The sequence below is a fragment of the Diceros bicornis genome, chromosome 10 (assembly GCF_020826845.1).
Source record: "Diceros bicornis minor isolate mBicDic1 chromosome 10, mDicBic1.mat.cur, whole genome shotgun sequence".
NCBI classification, from domain to species: Eukaryota; Metazoa; Chordata; class Mammalia; order Perissodactyla; family Rhinocerotidae; genus Diceros; species Diceros bicornis.
Genome location: NC_080749.1, coordinates 73,965,151 through 73,992,439, shown reverse-complemented (window position 1 = coordinate 73,992,439; position 27,289 = coordinate 73,965,151). Strand labels below are relative to the sequence as shown.

Here is a 27,289-nt window from a genome sequence, read left to right as displayed (position 1 = left end):
GTCATTTTTGCCTGCTTCTGCTGGGATTGTGGCTGAATATGGAGTCAGCCGCTTCTACTCTCCAGAGAGTCCATTTCAGATAGTTAGTTCTTACATGTTAACTGTGAAGCCATACAACTCTAAAGGATAGAGGAGAGCTTGGAGGGAAGAAGACAAATGTTTATTGAGACTTGCATATGCTGTATGCTTCTAGGAGCTGTACATGTTATTTCGTTATCTTATAAACTGCCATAGTGAGACCCAAAAAAGTAAAGTACACAACATTTATAGCACTCCAGTAGCATTTTGTGCTCTTTAAGACTTGCAAATAGATTTCATAGGGATGAGTTTACTGTGAGTACTGCTATAGCTTATAAAGAAGTTCTAGAATGGGTTTTATTTATTACCATTTTAGATAAGCAAATTAATAGCCTTCTCTGAAAGATTTTTTTTAGTGTTTTGGATTGTAAAATTGATATAACATAGACTCTATGTCTTTGATTAAATTAAACATGTAACAGTACATTTTTTAAATTTGAGAATCAGTGCAAGAGTGGTTAAAAAGTGCACACTACCTGGATGTGACACCCAGGCCGCCACACTCTGGACGAGGGAGTTAACGTGGCCTCAGCTTCCTCGTCTACAAAACCAGAATTATAATAGCAGTACCTTTTCATAGACGCCGTGGCTGTTAGAATTAAATGAGTTCACTAAATATTAGTTGATGCTGTTTTAATTAGTGCCTGATTTAAATTAATTTGTTTTATAGACTTTTGTTCTCTGATTTTTCAGGAATTATCTCCTACTTCAGATACAAACTTAGTCCGTTCCTTAATGAATCTAATAGACTGTTTTATGGATGATTTTGCTGATGAAATCAAACTAAAAGAGAGAAATGATCGAGAAACATACTCTTTACTTGAGGTAAGGCCCCTCGCTCCTTGTATCTGCTGCTCTCCCCACTGCTTCCTAATCAATGAACCTCATTTTCCCCCTGGAATTGGAGGCTGGCCAATGGGTGGTAGCTGAACAGTGAAGAAAAAGTCACGTCCAAAATAACAAATGCTGTTAGGGAAGCTCCTCAACTGGCAGTTCTATTGCATTGTGAGGTTTGGGTGGAGCCCAATAACCCCCTCAGATCTGCTACTGAAATCTTGGGTCATTTGACCTGCCTCAGAAATGATCAATCTCCAAAATGCCAATGACCATTTGACAACGAGAGTCACCTCACCTTCAACCTCCAAATCATAATCATTCATTAGTCTTCTTTCTTGATTTTCTTCCCTTTTTTCATGAGATATAAATGTTTAAAATATATATGTGTGTGCATATGTGTGTATAAATATATGTTTGGATTGAGGAAAGCAAGAAAATATATAATCAATAAACATGTCTTTAAAATAGGAATAAAGTTATCAACAGACTTTGAATATTCTTTAATAAAAAATTACATATTGCTGATGGTAGCACTTCTAATGCAGTCAATATGTTACTTATTGCTTATATTTTGTGAAATAAATTAATTCTTAACTTAGTTTTAAATAGTCTCCAGAGAGAACCAGTCTGAAGTAACCTAGGAGTAGGTGAACAGTGTCAAAGTAGAGTCCACACTTTTCTGAGCATAGTTGAGACTGTGCTCAGAAAGAGGTTTCATTTTAAAACAAGCAAACAGGTTTTCTCATTTAGTGGTGGGTCTTGTCATCCACTCTGTTCCCTCCGCCTGAGTCTGGTAAGAAGAAGGCTTGCAGGATGGCAGTCTAGTTACACAATCAGTCCTCAGATAATTATTACAACAGACAAATAAAAGAATGTAACTTTCTTCTACTTTAAAAAAAACACTATATAAAAATTTAAATTTAAAACACATGTATATTGTGGGTTGATTATTCCTTATTAAAATATGTCTTTGTACCTTAATAAAAAGTTATCTCAGTGTTCTTTTGAATATCAAGGTCCTGCCATAAACTTAAAATATCACATGATTTACTAGATTAATTATTCTAAGGTTTCACCATGGCTAGAATTCATACTTTGCATTGTATTATCTTCTCTGATAGTAAGATTTTATGAGACATGCAGTTCATTAAAAAAACTAATTATTACAAAATCCTGAAATAACTTACTATTATATACCAGTTTATTAATTTCCTTTCAGAGATATTAATCTGACTGATCTGTTTAAGTTCAAGGATAGATTACAGTTATGCTTTAATGTGCTCTATCTCCTCATCTCTCCACTGCAGGGCATTTTTCTGTTTTCATTGATTTGGTCCGTCGGTGCTTCTTGTAACGATGATGATCGCTTGAAATTTAATAAGATTCTTCACGAACTAATGGAAGGTCCAATTTCAGAACTAACTCGAAATAGGTTTAAATTACTGAGTGGTACTGAGCAAATGTCTTCAAAAACACTAACTGTCCCATTTCCTGAAAAAGGAACAATTTATGATTATCAATTTGTCACTGAGGTAAGAGTTCTGAAGCAAGATTGCAACTGCCAACCTGGCAGAGATCCCCCCAAGACACACAGCACGTCACGGCTCTGCAGCCGCCTTGTCACTGCTGCGTACTTGTAGAGACAGCGTGAAGTAGAGGAAGGCACCCTGATTTTGAAGTCAGACACACCTCGGAGGGAGTCCTAGTGGCACTTTTTTTCTTGATGGCGTTGCACTTGTTGTTTGGTCTCCCTAAACCTTGTTTTTCTCAGTGATAAAATGAGATAATAATAACCTGATGGGCCGAATGTACTCATTAAATACAATTACACATGATGACGTCTGGTCCAGCGCTGGGCAATACTGTTCAAGGACACCTCTCGGAGGTTCTTGGTGCACGTTACCCCATCACAGGGGCTCAGAGGTCCTGCAGGACCGTGGCTGGGTCAGTGTTAATACAGCACTTCCCGAACAGATTGTACAGTAAAACCTGGGTGGTGTGTGTTTGTTTGTTTTTGTGTAACAGCTCCCATAAGTACTGCATTGAGGACAAAGTTTGGGAACACATTTTATTTAAATATGTACAGATTGGAATGAAATTGGGATCACACCATGTCTCCAATGGATAGTTTTATATCCTTCTTTTCCCCTTAATAAAGAGAATACCTTCCTATCTCACTAATGTTTCCTTAATAAACTTATTTTTCTAAAGCTTCCCTATATTCTACCATCTGGATGGACCATGCATGACCTGTTCAAACAGTTTCCTACTTTTGGACATTGAACTGTTTTCTTGTTTCTTAGTTTCTCTGCTTTGGTGAATATTCTTGTACACAAGTCATTGTGTACATATCTGATTATTTCTTTAAGACAAGTTCCTAGAAAAGGAATTACTATATGTTTTTAAATTTTTATGCTCTTGAGATGTATTGCCAAGCTCGCCTCAGAAGACATTCTTCACCCTGTCAACCGCAAGATATTATCTTTTTATCTTTACTAATTTAATTTGATTTCAAATTACTAACAATACCCTGCATTTTCAGAGCACTTTGCAATTTTTTAAGCTTTTTCACAATCATTTGTATTTTGTTTCCCAACATCTCAGTGAAATAGGAAAGAAGATTATTTTGCAAATTTTACCATTGAGGGAACTGGGGCTCAGAGCTATTACATGATTTTCCTAGGATCACACAGTCTCTAAATGACTGTCCATTTCAGGTTTTCTGATTCTTAATTTTTCCTTCCTCATATGGTGGCAAAAGATCCACGTTAGAAAAGATTATCAAGAATTTGAAAGGGCATTATTTCGTCATCAGTTCTAGGAAAGTTCTAGAAATTTCTTTGCAATACAATTTTTCCAGACTGATGTGAATTCAGCCTCCTCAAAAAAATCTCTACGAGAGGGTACAAAAGTGAATAAACCACAGAGCTGACCTCAATGAGTTCCTAACCTCTTCAGAAGAATGTCACATAACACTCTAGGCCAAAAGAGTGCCACGTGTCAAGGCCCAGGGACCCAGGGCATGTTTGGAACCAGAAAGTCCATCAGTGAGGCTGGGTTGTGGGACACATGAAGATGTGAAGGAAGGATGAGTCTGAATTCTGATGTGCTTTGAATGACCAGCAACTTGAATTTGATTCTGTTAGAATGGAGAGGGCAGTGGTGTTTTCTTAAAGAGAGTTAACGTGGTATTTTTGAAATTTTTTGTTATAAACACTGTCATAGGATTTAAAATTTTAGTTCACAAACTAATTGGATGCAAAGGTATAGTATAATGTCCATTCATAATAATAATCTCGTATTAGGAAATCCTGTCTGTTCTAGGTATCTGTTGCACAACAATGTGAATATAGTTAACACTACTGAATTGTACACTTAAAAATAGTTGAAGGTAAATTTTAGATATTTTGTGCCACAATTAAAAAAAAAAGAAATCTTGCCTGAAATGATAAGCTGATGTTATAAATACCATTATCAAAGTCAAGCAATATACAGCTGATCTTCCAGGTGGAAAAAATTTCTATATTGAATAACATTTATTGAATAAAATTCTTTACTCTCTAACACATTAATTAGTCTAATTTTCTCAATGCCATTAAAGAATCTAACATTTGGCCAAAATAACTAATTTTGGGTTGACTTAATCAGTGGTTTCAGGGCATCAAAAATACCACAGCATTGCCATTTCATTTTCATTCATATAAAAGCCTAGTTTCCCTTAATTTAACACAAAATTTAACTTTCAAATTCAGGGTGAATCGTTTTAAAGGTTAAAAACAAATGTATAAATATCAAGGTTTTGATCTTTATTTTTTTTTCTACAATGGCATGGAAATGCAGAACTTTTAAAAGTATTTTATAACATAACATTCACTATTTGGCTGTTTATTATAAACAGGGAATAGGAAAATGGGAACCATGGGTAAAGAAACTGGCAGAAGCTCCTTCAATTCCTAAGGATATGATGTTTAATGAAATCATTGTACCAACTCTGGACACAATTCGATACTCTGCATTAATGGAATTGTTGACCACCCATCAAAAGCCTTCAATATTTGTAGGACCAACGGGAACTGGAAAGAGTGTTTATATTATTGTAAGTACTGTAGAAATATACATATTAAAACGTGCATAATATTTCTAAGAATGTTATTTTTAAACTATCTGAAATAGTGGACTTAATATTTTTTAAATACTCAAGTATTTTGATGTTGGAGCCACTGAGAATTTTTGAGTAACTATTTATTTTAGAAAATTGATTAAAGACATGATGCCATTTTATATCACTAAATTATTATCCCATGTTCTTAGGTATTTTAATAAAAATAACTTGTCCAAGGGGCTGGCCCCATGGCGTAGTGGTTAAATTCGGAGCGCTCTGCTTTGGCGGCCCAGGTTCCCAGGTTCGGATCCCAGTGCAGACCTATACCACTCATCAGCCATGCTGTGGCAGCGACCCACATATAAAATGGAGGAAGACTGGCACAGATGTTAGCTCAGGGCAAATCTTCCTCAAGCAAAAAAGAGGAAAATTGGCAACAGATGTGAGCTCAGGGTGAATCTTCCTCACCAAAAAAAAAAAAAGCTTGTCGAGGATGAAGAATTTCATATGCCTTGAAAATGGTGTTTTAGTTAATTACAATTGATATTTATTTTTCTAAAGTATTTAATATCTAAACAATTACTATGTAGTAATAAGACTGATTTCTCTTGATTTCTAGAATCATACCCATTGTGTGTTAGTTAAGAAAATGCTAGCTGGTGTAACAGATAATTTCCCAAATCTCAGTGGCTTTAGACGGCCTGTGTTCCCTTGAGTTTAGGGGGATAAATTGATCAAACACCAATTCTTGCCTCTAGTTTCTGGTTTCTAAAGGCAAAAAGCTGGCTGGAACTAACAGTAAATAGCATCCCCAGCCTTTGGCATGGCAAGTAAGTGCAAGTTTCCCTCAAGGTCAATTGGACAATGTGGAAGATAAGTGGACTTCAGCCTTCTTGGGACTCCATTCCAGATGACTGCCCACTGCAGTGGGTGAACCCCATTAGTTCCCTAATGTCAGGGAACTGTGCAGTGTGGCTGTCTCTTTGGAGTATCTAAAGAACCTGCACATCTGCTCCCAGACAACAAGCATTTGGAAGCTTGCCACAACAGCGGGCAAGACAGCATTAGCCAAGAGAGAAGCACAGTGACACCAGTGAAGCTGCACTTTTGCCTGTCTTCCTCTAGCTCTGCCCCTACCCAACTGTGGGAGAGGAAGAAGACAGGGGAGTCAGGTGGAGGAGAGGGAAGGAGCCATCAGTGGTCCCTCCCCCATCGCAAGTTCTCAGTCCATTCACATTCTCCCAGTTTATGACAGTACCTGTTTCCAGTTCTTTATTGATTTCATATTTTAATTTAATCCTTTAATCCTTTTGAATATATTTGGGTGTATAGTTAAATAATTGTCCTGGTATCATTTATTAAATAATCTCTTTCACAGTAGATTGAAGTGACACCTCTATTGTAAACTAAATGCTGTCTGTATCAGGGAATATCCAAGAGCAGGGAAGAGAGAAGTGTAGACTGAGATTTTAAATCGAGATGTTGATTTGGCCTAGATTTTAGAAAAATAACTTGAACTGTACAGTAAGATAAAAGATTTGCCCAAGATATCATCGAGAGTCAGGGAATGGAGACTTAACATGGTTAAGACAGTGGTTGGAGAAAAATTAAGCCTTTTGTCTTTTATGCCTCCATCAAATTCACCCCAGGTAGTTAACTGCCCAGACCAAAAGAAAAAAAAATTTACTTTTCACAAATTTGGGAATATACTTTGCATCTTATTTTGTAATCTGCTTCTTTCTACTTAATATATTGTAAATATTTTCCTATTTCATTATTCTTGTACAAGACGATTTCTGGAACACAACATCTCAAGTAAGAATCATTGTAATTGTACCTGCTTTTCAGTGAGTTCTATTTTAAAAATACAATTATGTGATTTAAGCTTCCTAACTTACAGTCAGATAACTTAGTATTTAAGTGGAAAAATAATAAGCTGTATTAAAAAGAATATTGATCTGGAGAGAGACAAATGACAGTCTGAATTCTTGCCCCACCCCTGAGACCTAAACAAGTTTCTTAATTTCTGAGTCCCTGTGACTTCATATTAAGAAGGAATGTGTGCTCTGCATGTTGGTTTTGGAAATCAGAGAAGCCAATGCTTGGAATCTGGACAAATAGAGACACTCCATTGATATGGTAACTGTTATTTCTATTGATTCCATCTCTTTTTACCTTGTTATGACACACCAAGATTAAATTCAAGTGTGTCGACAATGATGCTTAGTGTTTATTCTGAAATGCCAAAACATAATTCCAGCTGTGGCTCATTTTATTATTTCCTTTTATATAGAATTTTCTTTTAAATCAACTCAATAAAGAAATCTACAAGCCTCTGCTAATTAACTTCTCAGCACAAACTACAGCAGCTCAAACTCAGAATATTATCATGTCAAAACTGGACAAAAGAAGAAAGGGAGTTTTTGGTCCTCCTTTGGGCAAAAGAATGGTAATTGCTCTCTGTTTCTATATGTATAGAACAGCACTGGTCCTATTCATGTACACGGCTACAATCAGAACAAGGAAACCAGGTAGACTGGGGCTTGACATCTTTTTGTATGTTTGTTTTTTAATCACAAATTTTGATTAAGAAGTTTTGCTATAAGTGTGTTCACATTTGTATGTGCATTAGACAACTTGACATTAAAAACAAGCAGTTGCCCTTTGAATTAAAAGTAGAATATTCATCTGGGAAATTATCTACCTTCCTAATTCTCTCATTAACATTTTTACTCAGCAGAGTCTTTGCTGCTTGCTCTTCTAGGCCTTTAAACAACCTAGCTATCCATTGACTTATCTGTGTTCCCCTGGCAAGAACACCCTTCTCAACCTCGTTCTCACCACTCAGAGGTTATAATCATTTTTTTTTTTTTTTTTTTTTTTTTTTGTGAGGAGATCAGCCCTGAGCTAACATCCGCCAATCCTCCTCTTTTTTTGCTGAGGAAGACGGCCCTGGGCTAACATCGGTGCCTATCTTCCTCCACTTTATATGGGACGCCGCCACAGCATGGCTTACCAAGCAGTACTTCGGTGCGCGCCCGGGATCCGAACCAGCGAACCCCGGGCCGCCGCAGCGGAGCGCGCGCACTTAACCGCTTGCGCCACCGGGCCGGCCCCTATAATCATTTTTAAATAGACCTTTCTTATTTATTTTAATGTACTGAAGTTGTATAAGGAAAAAAAGAGAAGGTATATTGAGAAACAAATTGTCTGAGAGGATTGATAAGTCCGAAACTCTTAACCAATAAAGGTTAGTAATGAGACTGTCTCTCTATTCCTTAGATGCATGGGTGCTAAGGGATATTATTCTTGATTTGAAAAGAAACCATCACTTCTCACATCTGTCCACAAGAAGTCTAATTCTTTGCCTCAGCATTGTTTACACACTAGGACAGACACAATAGTAAGATGTTAACGTTTTCTAATACCTCCTCTTTTTTCATTCTAGGTTGTCTTTGTAGATGATGTCAATATGCCCGCTCGGGAGGTGTATGGGGCTCAACCTCCCATCGAGTTACTTAGACAGTGGTTAGATCACTGGAATTGGTATGACCTGAAAGATTGTTCTGTGATTAAACTAGTGGACATTCAAATCATGTGTGCTATGGGACCTCCAGGTACATTTTCTGAGTTTGTGATTATTAAGATTGAAAGTCATTTTGGTCATATCTAAAGAGATAGCTGGAGAAAGAAAGAGAAACCCAACTGGACAATTTGAGTTACAATGTTTTGTGTATGTGTGTATTTTCTATGTATATACATTGTGACCTAAGGGTGTGTACCCTGATGGTCAGCACTACAGAGTGGGTTGCCTTGGTTGGGGCCATTCTCCCACCAACTCTTCCAAATCCTTTTTCTCCCACCTTCTGCGACTTTGCTCCCCATTTCCTGTCTCTGCATTCCAAGAACCCAGATTCCCCTGGGGCATTTCATTTCCCTCTGTTTCATTCCTTTAAGTTTCACCTGTATGAAACATCCCTGCTTCAGAAATCACTTTTCTTCTCCTCCAAGTTAAGTCCCATTCCAGTGAGTCTCTGGATTTAGACAGGCTGTTGAGAGAAATTTAAGTAGGAAATGGCCAAAAGAATTAACTCTTGAAGATCTTTTACATTTTCCAAGAGAAATTTATAAACTCAAAGGAAGCTCTATGTAGGGAAATTTTTTATGCCGGAATATCTAAAATGGCTTGATTCAACTAACTGGACGTCTTTAACGTTCTTCTGCTAAACTCAAGCTGCTATTCTATTTTTTTAAAAAATTCCTTTTCTCGATGCACCATTTCTTCAGGGAATCTCTCCAATATTTGCCTCCAAACCCCCTGACCTTTATCTGACCTCTAGTGTAGACAGTTTGCTCTAAATCAGTAACTGCTCTCAGCACACTCCCTGGGCCACTTCGAATGCTTTTTTTCTTTCTTTTTAAATAAGACTCTCTTGCTCCTGGGTCTCGGACTTCAGCTCTACTTTGCCTCTCCCCGACCCCAAGCCAGTCATTTATACTACGTGTCCCTTTTTCCCTTCCTCTTCAGAAGGGTAGAGGTATCTTTTCCTCTTGGACCCCATTTTCTAAAAATAATCAGCATTTCTGGATGTTATCTGGGAGGAAGGTTGAAGACAGAGCTGGGGGATATGATCTCTCACTTTTCCTTCTGAAACCCTTCCACCATTTCCTTAAACTTGCCCAGGTAGACCAGTGTTCATTATAAGCTTCTAAATACATAGACATACATAACTATTTTGATCTATAGATTCGTTGCTGCCAGTTACATGCTTTCACACATTATTCATGTTTTCAAAATTAGTGCTGGATAATCCAGCAAAATACAGATTTATCTGGCTTTAAAGAAACATAAAACATGAACCTATATATTTTTATGCAAAATATTTATTAGAGATATTATGCACTTTTAAAATCACTTCTTTAACAAAGATTTCATGATAGAATCCCTTAAAAAGCAAATACAATTTGTTTTTAAAAATGCAATATATTTAAAGATGATAATATCAATTTTGTAAAGTGATGTGTTACATGCTAAGTCAGTTATTAAAGCCTCATATTTGGAAATGTAATCATTATTTTATGAAAATGGTATAATCTCCAAATTTTTAAATGCAAGTAGCCAGTGAGGTGGCCACATGAGCTACATAGACTAGTCTTAGGGAAATTCATTTCAAGATGTGGGGGAGGAATCAGGCTATATGCCAAGGCCGTGCTGAATTTCAGCCATGTGGGAGGAACCCTAAAGTTTGGTCACTCAGGTACACCAGAGTTACCTTAATATTGTATAATATTATATCTTAATATTGTATTGTAGTGAGGATGTTTACAGTTTACTGCTTTGGGCTATGAGTCATGGAGAACATGGCCAATGGCTCTTTCTGTTTGGTCTCATTTCCTTGGGTAACATACCCCTGACCCAAGATGATATCTAATTAGTTGAACTCACTAAGATAATTCAACTAGAAAAACAACACCTTGACTTTGAGGGGAAAACTGTTTTGAGGTCAGGGTTATCCAAACAATTGATTACTCTTAACTTTGTGTGGCATGAATGTGTCCATCTTTCAAGTTGTTTTATGCTGTAAAATATTAGAGAAAATACTCTGGTATATACTAGTAACATTGTTAAGAGTTATTCTTTTTAATATTTAGGTGGTGGTCGAAATCCAGTAACTCCTCGATACATGCGACATTTCAATATTATAACAATCAATGAGTTTAGTGATAAATCCATGTTTACAATCTTCTCTAGGATCTTAACCTGGCATTTAAAAATCTGGTAAGTAATTTAAGATGTGTTTGTTTTTTCATGAGAGTGTGTATAAAATCTTTTAAAATGTATCAGTGTAAGTAGTGCTTCTCAAACATTTCCACAAAAGCATCCCTAGGTAAGGAAAAAGGTAACAGGTAACATTGCTCCCCTCCGCTGCTCCCATCACTATAATACAAAGGGGCCAGATATCTTTCTCTTTTTCCTTTTTTTGTCTGAAGTCTTGGATTTTTGCCTAAAAATCTATACAAATTTTGCATTTTTTTGTGTAATATGTCCATGCTGGAGTTATCAATATTTTGAATTTTCACCACGTAGTGCAATTAATGCTAGAAAGATATGCCAGGGTTATCCTGTGATTTTGATACCAGTAGTAGAACTCTTGAGTTCCCTGGGGGTGTCCATGTCCAGGTTTGAGTGTAGCCTTGGAGCCTGTACCCTGGGCAAGTGTCGCTCCCTAGCTCTGGACACTCAGTGCTTCTCTACAAGATGCACAGAGGTCAGGGAGCCAAGTGGACCTGGGCAGTGCAAGTCTCGGCTCCCTGCTGTTCATTCTCAGGAAACTGTCATTCTTTGCCCTTGCCATGATGATGAAAGAGGACAGCGGGCTCCTCGCCAAGCCAGAAGTTCAAGATAGCCAGTTTTTCCAAATGGATGTTCTCTCTCTAGTTCTTTCTACCCTAGTCATGACCTCTGCCCTTTTTTATCTTGGCTTACTATTTATTTCACTTTCTATTTAACTCTCCTTTTTCTCTTTTCCTTATTTTTTCTATATTTGTATTTTCTTTCTTCCCTTTCTCTGAGAATACCCATTTCACCAGTGTTCTTCAGGGATTCTATCTATGTACAGTTGAGAATGCTGGGAGTGAAAGAGGTTAGGATGCATTTGTCCAGTGGGTGCTGAATTTGAGTTACACAATCTGGGCTGCTTGGCTGCCTCTTCTCTTCACTCATTTAAGTAGTTTTAAGTTCATTAAATTGGTCCTGCTTACTCATGGAGTTCCTTTGAACAGAAAATAAAATAATGAATGGACAGTTGCTTTAAAAGAAGTAAAAATTCTATTATAATAATAATAAATGATAATTCTTTAAACTAAATCAATTGTCTTAGCCAGAATAAAAATTTTATACTAATCATGCTAAATATTATTTATGTATTATAATTCTATATTTGCTAACATTTTTCTTTCTTTTTGTTTAAAAAAATTTTAAGTTATAAATTTCCAGATGATTTTCTAGATTTGACCACACAAATTGTAAATGGTACAATGACTCTGTATAAAGAAGCAATGAAGACTCTCTTGCCGACTCCAGCCAAATCTCACTACTTGTTCAACCTCCGAGATTTCTCCCGTGTCATTCAGGGTGTTTGTTTGTCGAGACCGGAAACAGCAGAAACCAAAGAAGTGATTAAACGTCTTTGGGTTCATGAGGTAGATTTCTGTGTTATTGAAATATGATTATGCAATAAATAAGGATTTTACCATGCTAACAACTGGTAAAAAGAAATATTTGACAGCTTATATTGTTAAAATGCATTCAGCTGTTTGGCATTATGAAGGCCAATGATCAAGATAATTTTTAAAAATATTTAATACCAATATATTTTACGATGTTTAAAATGCTTTATCTCCCACTTTTAGGAATTTCTGTTGATTTATAGGATATTTCAAAATAGGTATCACTTTGGGTCAATCTTCTTTAAGTGACTTAGAATTAGGCAACTAATATTGGAAAGTGGGAATAAAAATGTTCTTCCATTTTTAATATGTAAAGAATATAGTTATTTTAATTTTAATAAGGTAGTTAAGAAATCTAGAAAATGGGAATGCGCTGTTATGTTAAAACCATGTCCTACAGAGACATAAATTTCAAAAGGGCTTTTAAAAATTCCACTTCTGTAGGCTTTTTAGATCTACAATTTGAATTCCTAAATCCTCACACATTCAAATATATGTCTAAGTGAAGGTACATTCCACCCGGAAATTTTGCCCACGGCAAGGTCCCTAAAAATGATTCTTTGGAAAAGTATGGTCTGCAGATTCTTAGTGCACTCCACTGTAGGTCACTTAATTGCCTGAGTGGGATCCATATTCTGGGGCATGGACACAGGCTGTAGTCTGTAGGTCACATGGGTAATAGAAATATGCTGAATGGTGGACAGGGAGAGAGGCCAGAGGGGGAGATGTCATTGACTTCACTGAAGGAGTGCATTGTCCAAGGCAGCATTTTGTGAGGGGCCAAATCTTACTCTAGGAAGCATCTAGCATCCTCCACCTCAGGATCTTCTCCCTTGATTTCCTTCTGCCTGGAACACTCTTCGCCTCATTATCCACAGGGCTTGCCCACTTATCTCCTTCAGGTCTCTGCTTAAATATCCCCTTTCCACAGAGGCTGGCCTTGGGCCATCCCTACCCCCATAGCTCTTTATCTCTTATCTCACTTAATTCTTCATAACACTGAATGGCTCTTGACACTGGCTATATTTTTGCTTCCTTATTGTCTCTACTTGAATAGAGGCTTTATGAGAGCAGCAATTTTATTTATTCACTGCTTTCCCCAGTGCTTGACACATAGCAAGCGCTCAATCAGTATTGTTGAATGAGTGCATAGAGGGAGAAGGAAGACAGTCTTATTATGCGTAACATGCTCCATCCCTTGGGATTATACATGCCATTGCTTTCTTCCAATCGTGGGAGTAGTTCATATGTGCCGTTCATATGTGCCATTGAATATCTGTGGTATTTATAGTTATTTTTTAGCATTTTTCAGATCCTTGGATGTAAGATTATTGAGTTTGACAATGGCTGTTGAGCTTTTTGGGCACTTAATGAGGTTCATAATATAATAACTTGTCATTTTTAGTGACTACTTCATATTCATATAATGTAATGAATTTAAGTCTTCAGCTCAAAACTTTGCAATAGCGCTCTACTTCATTGGGAGGAATTCGGAATAAAGTCCAGTGGCCCATAAGACCTTCCATGTGCACCTCTTCCCTGGTTCCCCTCAGGCTGCATCCTGCTTTCCCCCTTCTTCACCCTTCACCAGCAACACAGGCCTCCGGGCTGTTCTCTCTGCCTGGAATGCTCTTCCCCCAGATATTGATCCTCTGGGCTAGGTTCCTACTGCCTTTGATTGAATCTCTCCTTCTTGATGAGGCCCACCCTGACCACCCCATAGAATACTACAGCCTCATACCCCGCTAGCAGTTCCAGTCTTTCTTGACTTGCTCTATTTTTCTTTTTTCCATAGCACTGATCAACTTCTAACGTGCCATGAAGTCATTTCTTATGTTTATCGTCCGTCTCCCTCAGACAGCATGCAAGCTCCGTGAGGGCAGAGATTTCTCTTTTTTCCCACTGATGATGCACAGTGACAAGAACAGTGCTAGGCACATTGTTCTCAACATTTCAAAAAATATGAAGTGATTGAACTCAACACTCTCATCTGTGCTTTATTTCTGTTCAGTCAAAAAAAATTTCCTGAGGGCCTAATAAACGTCAGACACTACTTTAGGTCTTTTTCCTTTCCAGACACTTTTGCAAAACTAGAAGTCCTAATATAATTTTACTAAATGGTTTTCAAGGTATAAAACTGGCTTACTATTTTGCATTCCCTTTGGCTTCTCCATGGCGTTCCAGTGCTAGTGCACATAACATCTGATTGGCTTGTTAAATATAGATATTCTGCATAAGCAATCCAGGAAAAATATATATAAATTTGATTTCATCAAAGTTAAAAATTTTCATGCTTTGAAGGACACTATCTAGAAAGTGAAAAGACAACCCATAGAATGGGAGAAAATACTTGCAAATCATGTATCTAATGCATGTCTCCTATCCAGAATACATAAAGAACTATTACAACTCAACAGTAAAAGACAAATAACCCAACATAAAAGTAGGCAAAGGATTTGAACAGACATTTCTCCAAAGACGATATGCAAATGGCCAATAAACACATGAAAAGATGTTCAACATCATTATTCATTAGGGAAATCAAAACTGCAGTGAAGTACCCCTCACATCCACTAGGACGGCTATACTCAAAAAGACAGATAATAACACCTGTTGGTGAGGATGGTGGACGAATTGGAACCCTCATAGTTGCTTGAGGGAATGTAATATGGTGCAGCCACTTTGGAAAACAGTTTGGTGCTTCCTCAGAATGTTAAACAATATGACCCAGCAATTCCACTCCTGGCTATATACCCAGGAGAACTGAAATATATATATGTACAATGGGATTTTATTCATCTCTAAAAAGAAATACTGATACATGCTACAACGTGGATGAACCTAGAAAATATTATGCTAAGTGAAAGAAGCCAGACACAAAAGGCCACATATTATATGATTCCATTTATATGAAATGTCCAGAATAAGCAAATCCAAAGAGAGAGAAAGTAGATTAATAGTTGCCATGGGCTGTGCTGGTGGCGGGGGTGGGGTGGGGTGGGGGTGAATAATAATGAGTGACTGCTAATGGGTACAAAGTTTCTTTTTGGGGTGATGAAAAAGTTCTAAAATTAGGTAGTGGTGTTGGTTACACAACTTCGTGAATATTCTGAAAACCATTGAATTATATTCTTTAAAAGAGTGAATTTTATGATACTTGAATTATATATCAGTTAAAACAATCTGTAATCAAGGTTTGAGGTAAATCAATTTAAAGCACAAATACAATATAAATATGCCAGAAATTACCTCCCGTGCAATAACTTAGATTTATAATAAAAAATTTTACATGTCAGCTTTTAAAAACGTAAGAGGTGGTGATAGAATAATAGCTCCTTGTGGGGGAGGGAGGAGGACAGATATCACCAGAAGGGAGAATGGGGGAGCCCACCAAGGTGCTGGAAACATTCTAGGTCTTGATCTTGGTGATAGTTACATGGCTGTATAAATGTTTAAAAATTCTTGGAACTGTACACTTAAGAATTTTGTACCTTATATAAGGAAATGAAAAAAGAAAAAAAAAGGATAGTCTCAGGTACCGTCCTCAAATCTATTAAGTCAGCAAATCTGGAGTGGGGCCCTGGAATCTGCATTTTAGCAACTACCTCAGATGATTCAGTGCAGGTATGTTGATGATCTATGAGGAAACACTTCTTAGGTTCTTGCTAAATTGCCAGCTAGATAATAATATACTTGATGCATGCTTAGGCCCTGATGCCTGACATGTGAGGTTGGCTTAATTTAGTTTCTTCCTCTCATAGGAATATTGTACGACATCTTCAGTACCTCAACCCAAGGAGGTGGCTATTGGCATATGTTGGGAAACTACATAGTCCCATAGAGAAATAGCTTTTGAACTGGTTGGAGTAGGGGGAAGGCTTAAATCATACCATTTGCCTGTACAGCCACCATTACTAGAAAAAAGGATGACACTATTACATCATCAACTTGACAACAATGAAAACACTACAATCATCATTCTTGAACACCGTTAGGCTGATTCCAAGGCAGGATGTAATAATTATATTTATCAATTCTATAGTGTTTTCACATATGTTGTCATTCTATTTTTGCTGTACATCTGTGAGATTTGTAAGGTATGTATTACTACTTCCATTTTATAGGTAAAGAAGCTGATGCAGACAGATTTAAGTAACTTTCCCAAAATAGCATAGCAGAGTCAGGACTCAAAGTTAGAAGTTTTGCTGACAAATATGTACATTGCTTCTGTCATATGTGTGTTACTCTGCTAGTGCTGCCGTAACAAAATACCACAGACTGAGTGGCTTGAACAACAGAAATTTTCTCACAGTTCTGGAGTCCAGAAATCTAAGATCAAGTGCCGTCAGTGTTGGTTTCTGGTGAAGGCTCTCTGCCTGGCTTACAGATGGCTGCCTTCTCACTGTGTCCTCACATGGCTCTTCCTCTGTGTGCCTGCAGGGAGCGAGAGCGAGAGCTCTGGTGTCTCTTCCTCTTCCTGTAAGGGCACCAGTCCTGTTGGGTTAGGGCCCCAACCTTATGCCCTCGTTTAACCTTAATTACCTCCTTAAAGGACCTCTCTCCAAATACAGTCACATTGCGGGTTAGGGCTGCAACATATGAATTTTGGGGGGATACGATTCAGTCCAAAACAGATTGTAACCAAGGGACACTTGTACCACTGTGAGGAATAGTTAATTTATGTAGCAAGCCTGATTAACTGTTTCTTGCAGCCATAACATGTGCCTATGACCAGAGATTTATTTTAGTAGATTGCTCTCTGCAATGACTTACAACAAAAAGAATTATCAAATGTCCAAAACAAACTTGCCCTCCACCTAAGACATTCTCTCTTTTTCTAGAAAATGTGCTTTTTTAAGGAAAATAATATCTATTGATTTGTCAATAATTTATAAAATGTTATCTGGCTTGGAAAAAGGAAAGATCAGTGCAAGGGAGTCGGAAACCCCTAGATACCAGTGCCCAGCTCTGTTATCCATAGCTGAGTGACCCGCAGGGGCCGTTGCTCACCTTCTCTAGTCCTTTTCTTTCTTTCTGTAGTCCTTAATACTCTTTGCATCTCTAGTCTGCTTCAGTCCCTGCAAATTGCCTCTATTTATTGATAGCAATGTAGCTGTGTATTATTCCAAATATATATGATCAAAATTAATATTTAAAATAAACATTATTATGAGTCAGTCATGATTGTTTGGATAATAGTACTTTTAAGAAAACCCACAGAAATTTTCTAGGAGTACTTTTTATATTACTTGAGATTAGCACGGAAATAAAACTAAAAAAGATAGAAGAATCAGTTCCTAAAGCTGCTTTTTAATTATTATATAGGTCCTTAGAGTGTATTATGATCGCCTTCTGGATAATGCAGACCGAAGTTGGCTTATCAACTACATTCAAGAAATTTTGAAAAAATATATGGATGAAAATTTTCATGAGCTTTTTCAAAGCTTGGATTTTAATAATGACAGAGTGGTGGAAGAAGACGACTTACGCAGCTTAATGTTTTGTGATTTCCATGATCCCAAGAGGGAGGATACCAACTACAGAGAAGTTGCAGACGTGGATAATCTTCGAGTGATAGTGGAAGCTCACCTAGAAGAATACAACAACATGAGCAAAAAAACAATGAACCTCGTCTTATTCCGATTTGCCATAGAACACATCAGCAGAATTTCCAGGATCCTGAAACAGCCTCGCAGCCATGCTCTCCTGGTTGGCGTTGGGGGGAGTGGAAGGCAATCTGTCACCAGATTAGCTGCCCACATGGCTGATTATTCAGTTTTCCAGGTTGAAATCTCCAAGGGCTATGGTAACTCCGAGTGGCATGAAGATTTGAAAGTGATCTTAAGGAAATGTGCTGAAGGTGAGATGCAGGGTGTCTTCCTGTTTACAGATACTCAGATCAAAAGGGAGTCATTTCTAGAAGATGTCAACAATCTGCTAAATGCTGGGGAGATTCCAAATCTCTTTGCATTAGATGAGAAGCAGGAAATATGTGAAAAGATGCGTCAGTTAGATCGCCAGCGGGATAAAACCAAACAGACAGACGGAAGCCCCATAGCTCTTTTCAACATGTTTATCGATCGCTGCCGCAACCAACTGCATGTCGTCCTCGCCATGAGTCCCATTGGAGACGCATTTCGGATTCGACTTAGAAAGTTCCCTGCTCTTGTTAACTGCTGTACCATCGACTGGTTTCAGGTATCGCCATGTGAATTTTAGATAGACTTCTGGAAATGTTGAATTATCATGACTTATTTTATAGACCTCCCCCAAAAAATGTAGTTTAGCAGAATTTTCTGATCAATAACAAGGTATTTTATGAAATTATAATTCAAGAAATCATCATAATAGAAAAATATTTTATTTCTAGTGTATATAGTCAATAACCTCAATATATTGTAGAAAGTTTTAGGATAAATTTGTGCGTCAGTCAGGGTCCTGACAGGAACAGAGAGCACATTGGAAAGCTTCACTGGGGAAAGCTGAATGAAGGGACTGTTCACAGAGGTGCGGACAGGGTTACAGGAACTGAGAGTGAACGGGGAGCTATCAGGAGGTGGTGGAGCCTAGCAGGAAGTTGTTACTACAGTTGGATATAAAGGGCATAGGGAGGAAAGAGTTAGTGGAGCTTGGAGCTGTGGAAGTAGGACGCCTGACAGGAACAGGAGCCTGAAACCGAGAACTCAGCTCCTGCTAGAAAGGAAGGGACGGCATAAATACCTCGACTTCTTTCTTCTTCCACCCTCCTATCTCTTTCCATTAGCCAAACCCAACAGGAAGTCAAAAGGAAGCAAGCCAGAGTGACACTTTTTGTAGTAAGCTACAGTATCAGGAAACACAGAGCAGAGCGGACAAGGGTGTCGGGTAGGAAATTTTGGGGCCATGGCAGAGATCCAGTGAGTGAGATCCAACACATAAGCGTTTTTGACCTTGGGGAATTTACACAGCCCCTCTGTACCTCCATTTCCTGCAGAGATTAATTATTTCATGCAACACATATTTATTGAAACCTTGCCTTGTAGCAGGTCTTATTCTAAAAGCTGGAGATGAAGGGGAAAATGAAACAGACAAGTCTTCTGCTCTCCTTGAGCTTACTTTCTACAGAAAACAAATTAGCAAAAAATAATTCCATCATACAGAGTAGCATATAGGGAGTAAAGGCTTTCTGCATAGGTGACCTTTAAGAGAAAACACGAAAGACAAAAAGTGCCACTCCTGAGAGGCTCTGGGCAGAGAGAATCAACTAGTGAAGGCAAGGGGCTCTCTAGAAGGAATGAGGGGGAAAGAAAATCAGGGTGAGGAGAGCAGAGTGACTGAGGGGAAGTAGTAGAGTTGAGGTCAGAAAGATGGGAAGGGCCAGATCAGGTAGAGAGTCACAAGTTGGTTTTGGATTTTATTTTAAGTATGCTGGGAAGTCTTCGAAGGATTATAAATTGAGGAGTGTGATATGACCTAATTGACATCTTGAAAAGATCACTTGGCAGCTGTGTAGAACAGACAACAAGGGAGACCAGTTAGGACACTACTGGAATATTCCAGGCAGATGATAACTGGGTGAACTGGGTTGGGTTGTTGTAGATATGGAAAGAAGGGAAAGGATTGGGAAACTCTTTTAGGAATGGTGCCTAAAGAACTGCTTATGGGATGGATGTAGGGTTGAGGAAGAGGAGAGGGATCAAGGGTGATCCCTACATTTTGACTTGAGCAACTGGGCAGATGGCGGTGATGGTTACTAAGTGGGGAAGACTGCAAGTATTTTAGGAGAGATAAGAACCACATTTTGATCTTGTTAAGTTTGAGATGCCTATAAGAGAAATCAAGGAGGTGGCAGTTCATATGATTTTGGAGTTTAGGGGAAAGGATAATAACATTTACTTCAGAGAATTGTTGGGAGAATTAAATGAGATAATAACAGTAGAGTGCACACAGACATAGACATTCCACTAGTTTAGTTCCTTTCCTCTTCCTTGCTCCTGTAATACTCATGAACAATATCTCTAACCCTGAACAAGCCATGAAAAGTTAATATCACATGCACTGGCTACTGGCTCCCTGCCCTAAGCATTCAAGTACTTGGGGGAAGTTCTTCATGGAAGTGTCTCTCCCACCCCATCTCTCACGCTGTACCCTCCATTTCCAACATCCATAAGTTGTAAAGGACTGCAGCGGAAACAGACTCATGTTAGTCCCCTTGATCAAGTGCTACAGCATTTATAATGGGGCCGGCCTGGTGGCGCAAGCCGTTAAGTGCACACGCTCCGCTGCGGCGGCCCGGGGTTTGCCGGTTCGGATCCCGGTCGCGCACCAATCGATGCACCGCTTGTCAAGCCATGCTGTGGGGGCGTCCCATATAAAGTGGAGGAAGATGGGCATGGATGTTAGCGCAGGGCCGGTCTTCCTCAGCAAAAAGAGGAGGATTGGCAGATGTTAGCTCAGGGCTGATCTCCTCACCGGAAAAAAAAAAAAAAAGTGCTAAAGCATTTATCTTAAATTTAGTCGTGGCCTGAAGATGCGCTACAGGCAGTTGCCTCACGCTTCTTGGAAGAGATTGAAATGTCAGAGAAAATACGAGACGGCTGTATCGACATGTGTAAAAGCTTCCACACTTCTACCATAGATTTATCAACATCCTTCTATGTTGAACTTCAAAGATACAATTATGTGACTCCTACCTCTTATCTTGAATTAATCTCCACCTTCAAACTGTTGTTGGAAAAGAAAAGAAGGTAAAAATGAAATTTCATATTTCTGAGTAAGCTATGGCGGTTTAAAAATATTTGTGTGTACAAAAATGACATAGCTATGATGTAGTCGAGATTTATTTTATGTGTATATACCGTGAGTTTTGTTAAATCTTTAAATGATTTACTCCACAAACATTTTAAGGGTAGGGAGCAGGTCTTATTCTTTTGTAGAGAGGCATTGCCTAGCACACCGTTAATGTATAATCGTGTTTGTTGAAGGAATGAAGGTGTGCCACTCAGAGCTGTGGTAAGGCCCCAGGATACTTTGATAGTGATATTGAGTAAACACCAATAGAGAGTAATTTTTCTTTGATAAGTAATTAGATAGTAGATAAACCTTCTCTTTAGGTACTGAACCGTTGAAACCCAGAGACAGCCACTCAATATGCATGGTCAGCTTTCCTTATTCAAATAAACTCGCATTTGAAAACATCAGTATAAACATCAATAAACTTGGGTACTATAGAGTGTGTCGAAGTGAATTTTTTGATGTCTTTGAAAGTAACTTTTACATGCATAAAAGTTTGTTCAAAAGTTTCTTTGGGGGGGCCAGCCCAGTGGCGTAGTGGTTAAGTGCGTGCGGTCTGCTTCCTCAGCCTGGGGTCCACAGGTTCAGATCCCAGTCGCCGACTGATGCACCACTTGTCTAGCCATGCTGTGGTGGCGCCCCATGTAATATAGAGGAAGATGGGCACGTTAGCCCAGGGCCAATCTTCTGCAGCAAAAAAAGAGGAGGATTGGCATCGGATGTTAGCTCAGGGCTAATCTTCCTTACACACACAAAAAAGTTTCTTTGGTCCTAAAATTTAATACTCAATATGTATATTACAAAATCTGAAAACATTAAATTAACTAGAAATTTAGAAGTTCAGAAATTGTAATGATCACTTTTAAGGGGATCTTCAACTACTTCAACTTTGAATGTTTGGTCACATTCAAAAAGTTATTTAAACAAATTTTTTACGTTGCATTTATAATTTTTAATTTTTTATTCCCCTTTTGGGGTCTGATTTAACAAATCAAATTTTCCTAGGTACTTAAGTAATTTATAAAATCTAGTAAGTTAAACTTATGTGTATGTTTAAGCCTTAAGTTCTTTTAAATGTTTTATCTATAAACTTAGATTTTTTTTCACTTAAAAACACAAATTTATCTCTATTGCTCAATTACACAATTTATATTGGACTACAAGGCTGATCTGTTAACGTAACAGACCAAATTCTTTTAAACATTAAAAAATATACTTAAAACACCAAATGTGCACAGATTCCTTAACACAAAAATATTAATACTGAGTTTAATTTTTGCATATTAACTGTAGTTAATTCTAAATCTTCCCGTGTCTAACCCACTATCTCAGGCATTTTGAAGCACCTTTTCTCATATTGTCCAGGATGCACCCTAGATCCTGGGAGGATGCCCCTCACCCGTGTTTGTAGTGACTGTTGTAATGCCTTTTGCAGCTGGGGCGTCATAGTTTCCTGCTCACCATGGTCCACACCTCCGGGTTTGAATCACACCATTAGTATTTTTTCCGTCTGCCTAGTGCAGTCTGCAGCCTCCACCCACGGCTGCTACGTGACTCAGCTGAATTTTATTACGTCTTTGGTGGTCAAAATAATGATCTTTCCATGCAGATCTTAGGCTCTTTAACTTAATGGAATCTTGCTTTTTTTTTTTTTCTCCCATGTTTTCCCATCCAGGAGGATCCAGGAGGATCCGAACCTCTTGGAGAGTCTGATTACATTTTGAATCTCACTGATATCTCTGTTTGATTGTATGCTCACAATGTTTAGGACCGTCCTAACTGAAAGATTATAAAAATGAAACACAAACTTATAGGAAGGTTGAAAGTAATAGTTTTCTAGGCATTTTTAGATATTCTTATTTGCCTTTCAAATTTTCCTCTTTTTTAAAAAAATTCTCCTTTACCTCAACTAGAATTCCCCCTCTGTATTTTCTCTTCCCTTAATAGCTAAAGCCTTCACATCTCTTTATAGCCAGCTAGTACTGTAACCTAGAAGCAAGTGATCAGGTTACCTGCCAGGAAACCAGTGGTTTAGCTAGCAAAGCGTCACATGGGATGACCCACAGTGTTGAACTGCTTTCTGCTGTCAGGAGTGAGACTCTTTCCCTTGCTTGCTCCACAAGGTTCCAGCTGAACCCGAACTCAGGGATAACATGGTCTCGTGTATCCAGTCCCCTCAGTTCCACTACTGTCAAGTAGTTTGCTAACTCAGAGAGAACCAACATGTGACAAAAATGTGGCATGCCCTCACTTCTAAATTTTATTTTTTTCTGACAGTCTTTTTAATGATCTCCTCGTAACCTATTCCGGCTCAAGCCAGTTAAGCAGTCAGTTAAGAGTGTGCTTCTGCCTTTAGACAATTATTGGGCTGGATCGTTACCTACTCCAGCCTATTTTTTGAAGAGGATTTCTAAAAGGTGTCACCTTTTACATTGAAATATTATGGTATATCAAATATTCAAAATGAAACAAATTATAAAGAGGAATAGTTTTCTCTACATATTTCTCTGGATAATTTTATAGAGAACATATATGAATGCAGATAAAAATTTTAAAGTACATCAAAATATTATATTATTTCTAACCAATTATTATTACCTTGTAATCATTTTGCACCAAAAAAAAGTATTGAGCTTTATTATCTATCCTATTTTTCACTTTTATCTTAATTAAAAATTCCTGTTTCAGGATATTGAAGACATCTTAAAATCATTTGCCACCTTTGGCAACATTCAAAATAATATATTTTGAGCACTGAAGTCTATTTAAAGAAGTGATTATAAAAAGGTTTTAAGGAACCACAGTGTTGTTGGAATAAACTTCCCAAGGTGCCTAGTTTTAGAGGTACACTGTCCATTTTGGTATAGGAGACTCCTCGCCTTGTACCTAGTATATAATAAATAAAGAAGGGTAACTTCTGAATCTCTATTGTATGCTTAGATATCGTGCAAGGTACTGGAAATACAAAAATGAACAAGACATACTGTCTACACTTAATTACGCACATCCCATTTTCTAGAGTTTATATTTTTTAACAAATTGTTAATATATGTGAAAATCTTTCAGACCACTTCTTTAGTTATGCCTTGAAAAAGACTGAAAAGCTCAAGAACACTTAATTTTTCCCTTGACGGAGGATACAGAGCCTGACGACTAACCTCGTTTTCTCTCTTTGCTTTCAGTGAAGTAATGAAGATGAAAAAGAGGTACGAAGTGGGCTTGGATAAACTGGATTCTGCTGCGTCTCAAGTAGCCACAATGCAGTTGGAGCTGGGCGCTCTGCATCCTCAGTTAAAAGTCGCCAGCAGAGAGGTTGACGAAATGATGGTAATCATTGAGAAGGAGTCTGTAGAAGTTGCCAAAACAGAGAAAATAGTGAAAGCTGATGAAACGATAGCAAATGAACAAGCGATGGCTGCCAAAGCTATCAAAGACGAATGTGACGCTGACCTGGCAGGGGCCTTGCCCATCTTAGAGTCAGCGCTCTCCGCCCTTGACACTCTCACCGCACAGGTAAGAGCGCACCACACACTTGCCAGGAAATGTGTCATCATAGCTCAAGAAAGCACTTACCATCACGGGCTGCAACCTAGTCTGTCTCTCCAAGGTAGTCTCCAGTTTTAATACAGTCAAAATCATTTCAAATTGGCAGAAAGATTCCCTAATTCACCTGAAAAAAGAAATGTATATGCATGACTAAGACAATTTTTAAAAGAGAAGAAAGCTGCCAGATGTTATACCTGTTACTCTTATTTCACGAATTTGGCATAACAACTTTGCACCACAATAATGGACAGAGGCATAAGACACAAGTGTATGTTTTGATTCTAAGGTGCACCTTTTTTATATCTAGACACTTTTGTAATTGGAATACGCCTTACAGGAGATGTGATAAAGTATTGTGTCAATGGGTTTTTTTTGGTGATATATAAAATAATGATATGGCTTATAATGTTATGTTTTATAATAGCATGTCTTAGATTTGATGAAATGTGGTATTAGAAATTAATATGTGAAAGGGGAACATTTCAATTAAGAAAGATAAAGGTGAATTTTTAAAAATAAATAGTGTTGAGAATCTTGGCTAAACCTTTGAGTGGGGTGGTGAGAGAGTGTTAGATCTTTTCTTCACACCTGACTCCAAAATAGATTTGAGATGGAAATTTAAATATAAATAGTTATATTACTGTAGAATACTAGGAAATGTAAGTCAGATGTTTATAATCTTGGCATGCATTATTACCTAGTGTTTTCTTGGTATGAGAAAAATCATGAAAACAAAAAAAAACACTAAGCAATATTGTTTGTAATATATGTGCTCTGGACACTCTGTTGTATTTTTCATAATTGATAACATTTTTTAAAAAGTAATAAATTTTTGTATCTAAAAACTAACACATTTGTTTGATATAAACACCATGGATATAAGTTTGGAAACACTGAGGAAAAATATTTGAAATATATGGCAAACAAAAGATTAATATGCCTTATGTAAAAAGCTCTTACAAATCAATAAGAAAAAAAAAGTAGCTCTAAGATAGTAAATGATATAAAGAAGTAACTTACAAAAGAAGAAATACAAATAGTCAATAAACATATGAAAATATATCCTACCTCACTTGTATTTAAAGAAATGCAGATAAAAATAAGATTTCGGGCCAGCCCCGTGGCATAGGAGTTAATTGCTCGCGCTCCACTGCTGGCAGCTGGGGTTCGGATCCTGGGCACGCACTGACACACTGCTTTTCAGGCCATGCTGTGGTGGCATCCTACATAAAGTGGAGGAAGATGGGCACAGATGTTAGCCCAGGGACAGTCTTTCTCAGCAAAAAGAGGAGGATTGGCATGGATGTTAGCTCAGGGCTGATCTTCCTCACACATACAAAAATAAATAAATAAGATTTCTTTTGCCTATCAGAATGCCTACCAGTGTTGCTAAGGGTATATATAGTAAAGCAGGAAGCCTTATATACTTTCTGAAGAGCAGTTTGTCAATATGTGTCAAAAGCTTTCAAAATAAAAGACATACAGTCTTTAATTCAGCATGGCGATTGCAATAGTAGAAAATGGAGAAAACAGCACAGGTAAGGTATTAGAATTATGATTCATATCTGTGCATTAGAAGGCTGTAAATGGTTATGTTTGTAAATGTTTACTACCGTGAAAAGGATATTCACTATATATTGTTATTGAAATAGGACAGGTTTTAAAACAGCATGTATGTTGTGTATTCTGTGATTCTATTGGTTAAAATATGGCATATACACTGATTTGTAGGATATACACATAGAAAAAGATATGGAAGAATGTAAATGAAAAAGTTTACAGCAGTTTAGTGTATATAATAGGATTACAGGAGACCTACATATGTATAATTTCTCTGTATTTTCCTAATGTTTGCATCTATGACTTGTATAGTTTTTAAGAAGCTATAAAACTCTTACTTGTGACACCCAAACCTCTCTTTTGTGTATTTTTGAAGTAGACTTCATTTCATAAGTAATCACACGTAGGGTATCTTTCTATTATCCTTTTTTGTTTTTAATTTTTCCTTTGGGACAAACTTCTCAATGCTTCTAAAGACGATAAGATCACTATCACTGTTTCTACCCAATGAGCAGAGTGAGTTTCTGTATCTTATGGCTTACTTTGAAAATAGGAACCAATTAAAAGTTATGTGTAAACAAACAATTCTTTTTTAGTAATTAGCTTGTTATTTTCAGGACATCACAGTGGTAAAATCCATGAAGAGTCCTCCTGCTGGCGTCAAGCTAGTTATGGAAGCCATATGCATCTTGAAAGGCATCAAAGCAGACAAAATCCCTGACCCCACAGGTTCCGGAAAAAAAATAGAGGATTTCTGGGGTCCAGCTAAGAGACTTCTTGGTGACATTAGATTTCTACAGTCACTTCATGAATATGACAAGGACAATATTCCTCCAGCTTATATGAATATCATAAGAAAAAATTATATTCCAAATCCAGATTTTGTTCCAGAAAAGATTAGAAATGCTTCCACAGCAGCCGAAGGTCTGTGCAAATGGGTCATAGCAATGGATTCGTATGACAGGTGAGGACTGGCAGAAAGAATACTAACTGATAGGTTTTATTTTCAGGTTTGGTCAGTTAGACAATATGAAACTTAAAAGCTATGTAGGTGAGAGGCTTCTCAGAAAATTATGTCTAATACTTGCTATGTGTTTACATATTTACTGGAGAGAAGATTTTACCAATTAAATAGTATAATACAATGGTACTTAAGGTTTTTGG

General features: G+C 37.6%; 1 protein-coding gene across 1 annotated transcript in view; it reads left to right on the top strand.

The window, feature by feature from the left end:
* DNAH7 (dynein axonemal heavy chain 7) overlaps nucleotides 1-27,289 on the top strand; it is a 224,376-nt gene that overhangs the window by 112,239 nt on the left and 84,848 nt on the right. The window contains exons 34-44 of the mRNA XM_058548598.1: nucleotides 772-903; nucleotides 2,223-2,447; nucleotides 4,814-5,011; nucleotides 7,311-7,466; nucleotides 8,466-8,634; nucleotides 10,670-10,796; nucleotides 12,001-12,220; nucleotides 17,573-18,445; nucleotides 20,744-20,973; nucleotides 24,202-24,532; nucleotides 26,743-27,089. Coding sequence (XP_058404581.1) covers nucleotides 772-903; nucleotides 2,223-2,447; nucleotides 4,814-5,011; nucleotides 7,311-7,466; nucleotides 8,466-8,634; nucleotides 10,670-10,796; nucleotides 12,001-12,220; nucleotides 17,573-18,445; nucleotides 20,744-20,973; nucleotides 24,202-24,532; nucleotides 26,743-27,089 — 3,008 coding nt within the window. The remainder of the gene's footprint in view (nucleotides 1-771; nucleotides 904-2,222; nucleotides 2,448-4,813; nucleotides 5,012-7,310; nucleotides 7,467-8,465; nucleotides 8,635-10,669; nucleotides 10,797-12,000; nucleotides 12,221-17,572; nucleotides 18,446-20,743; nucleotides 20,974-24,201; nucleotides 24,533-26,742; nucleotides 27,090-27,289) is intronic.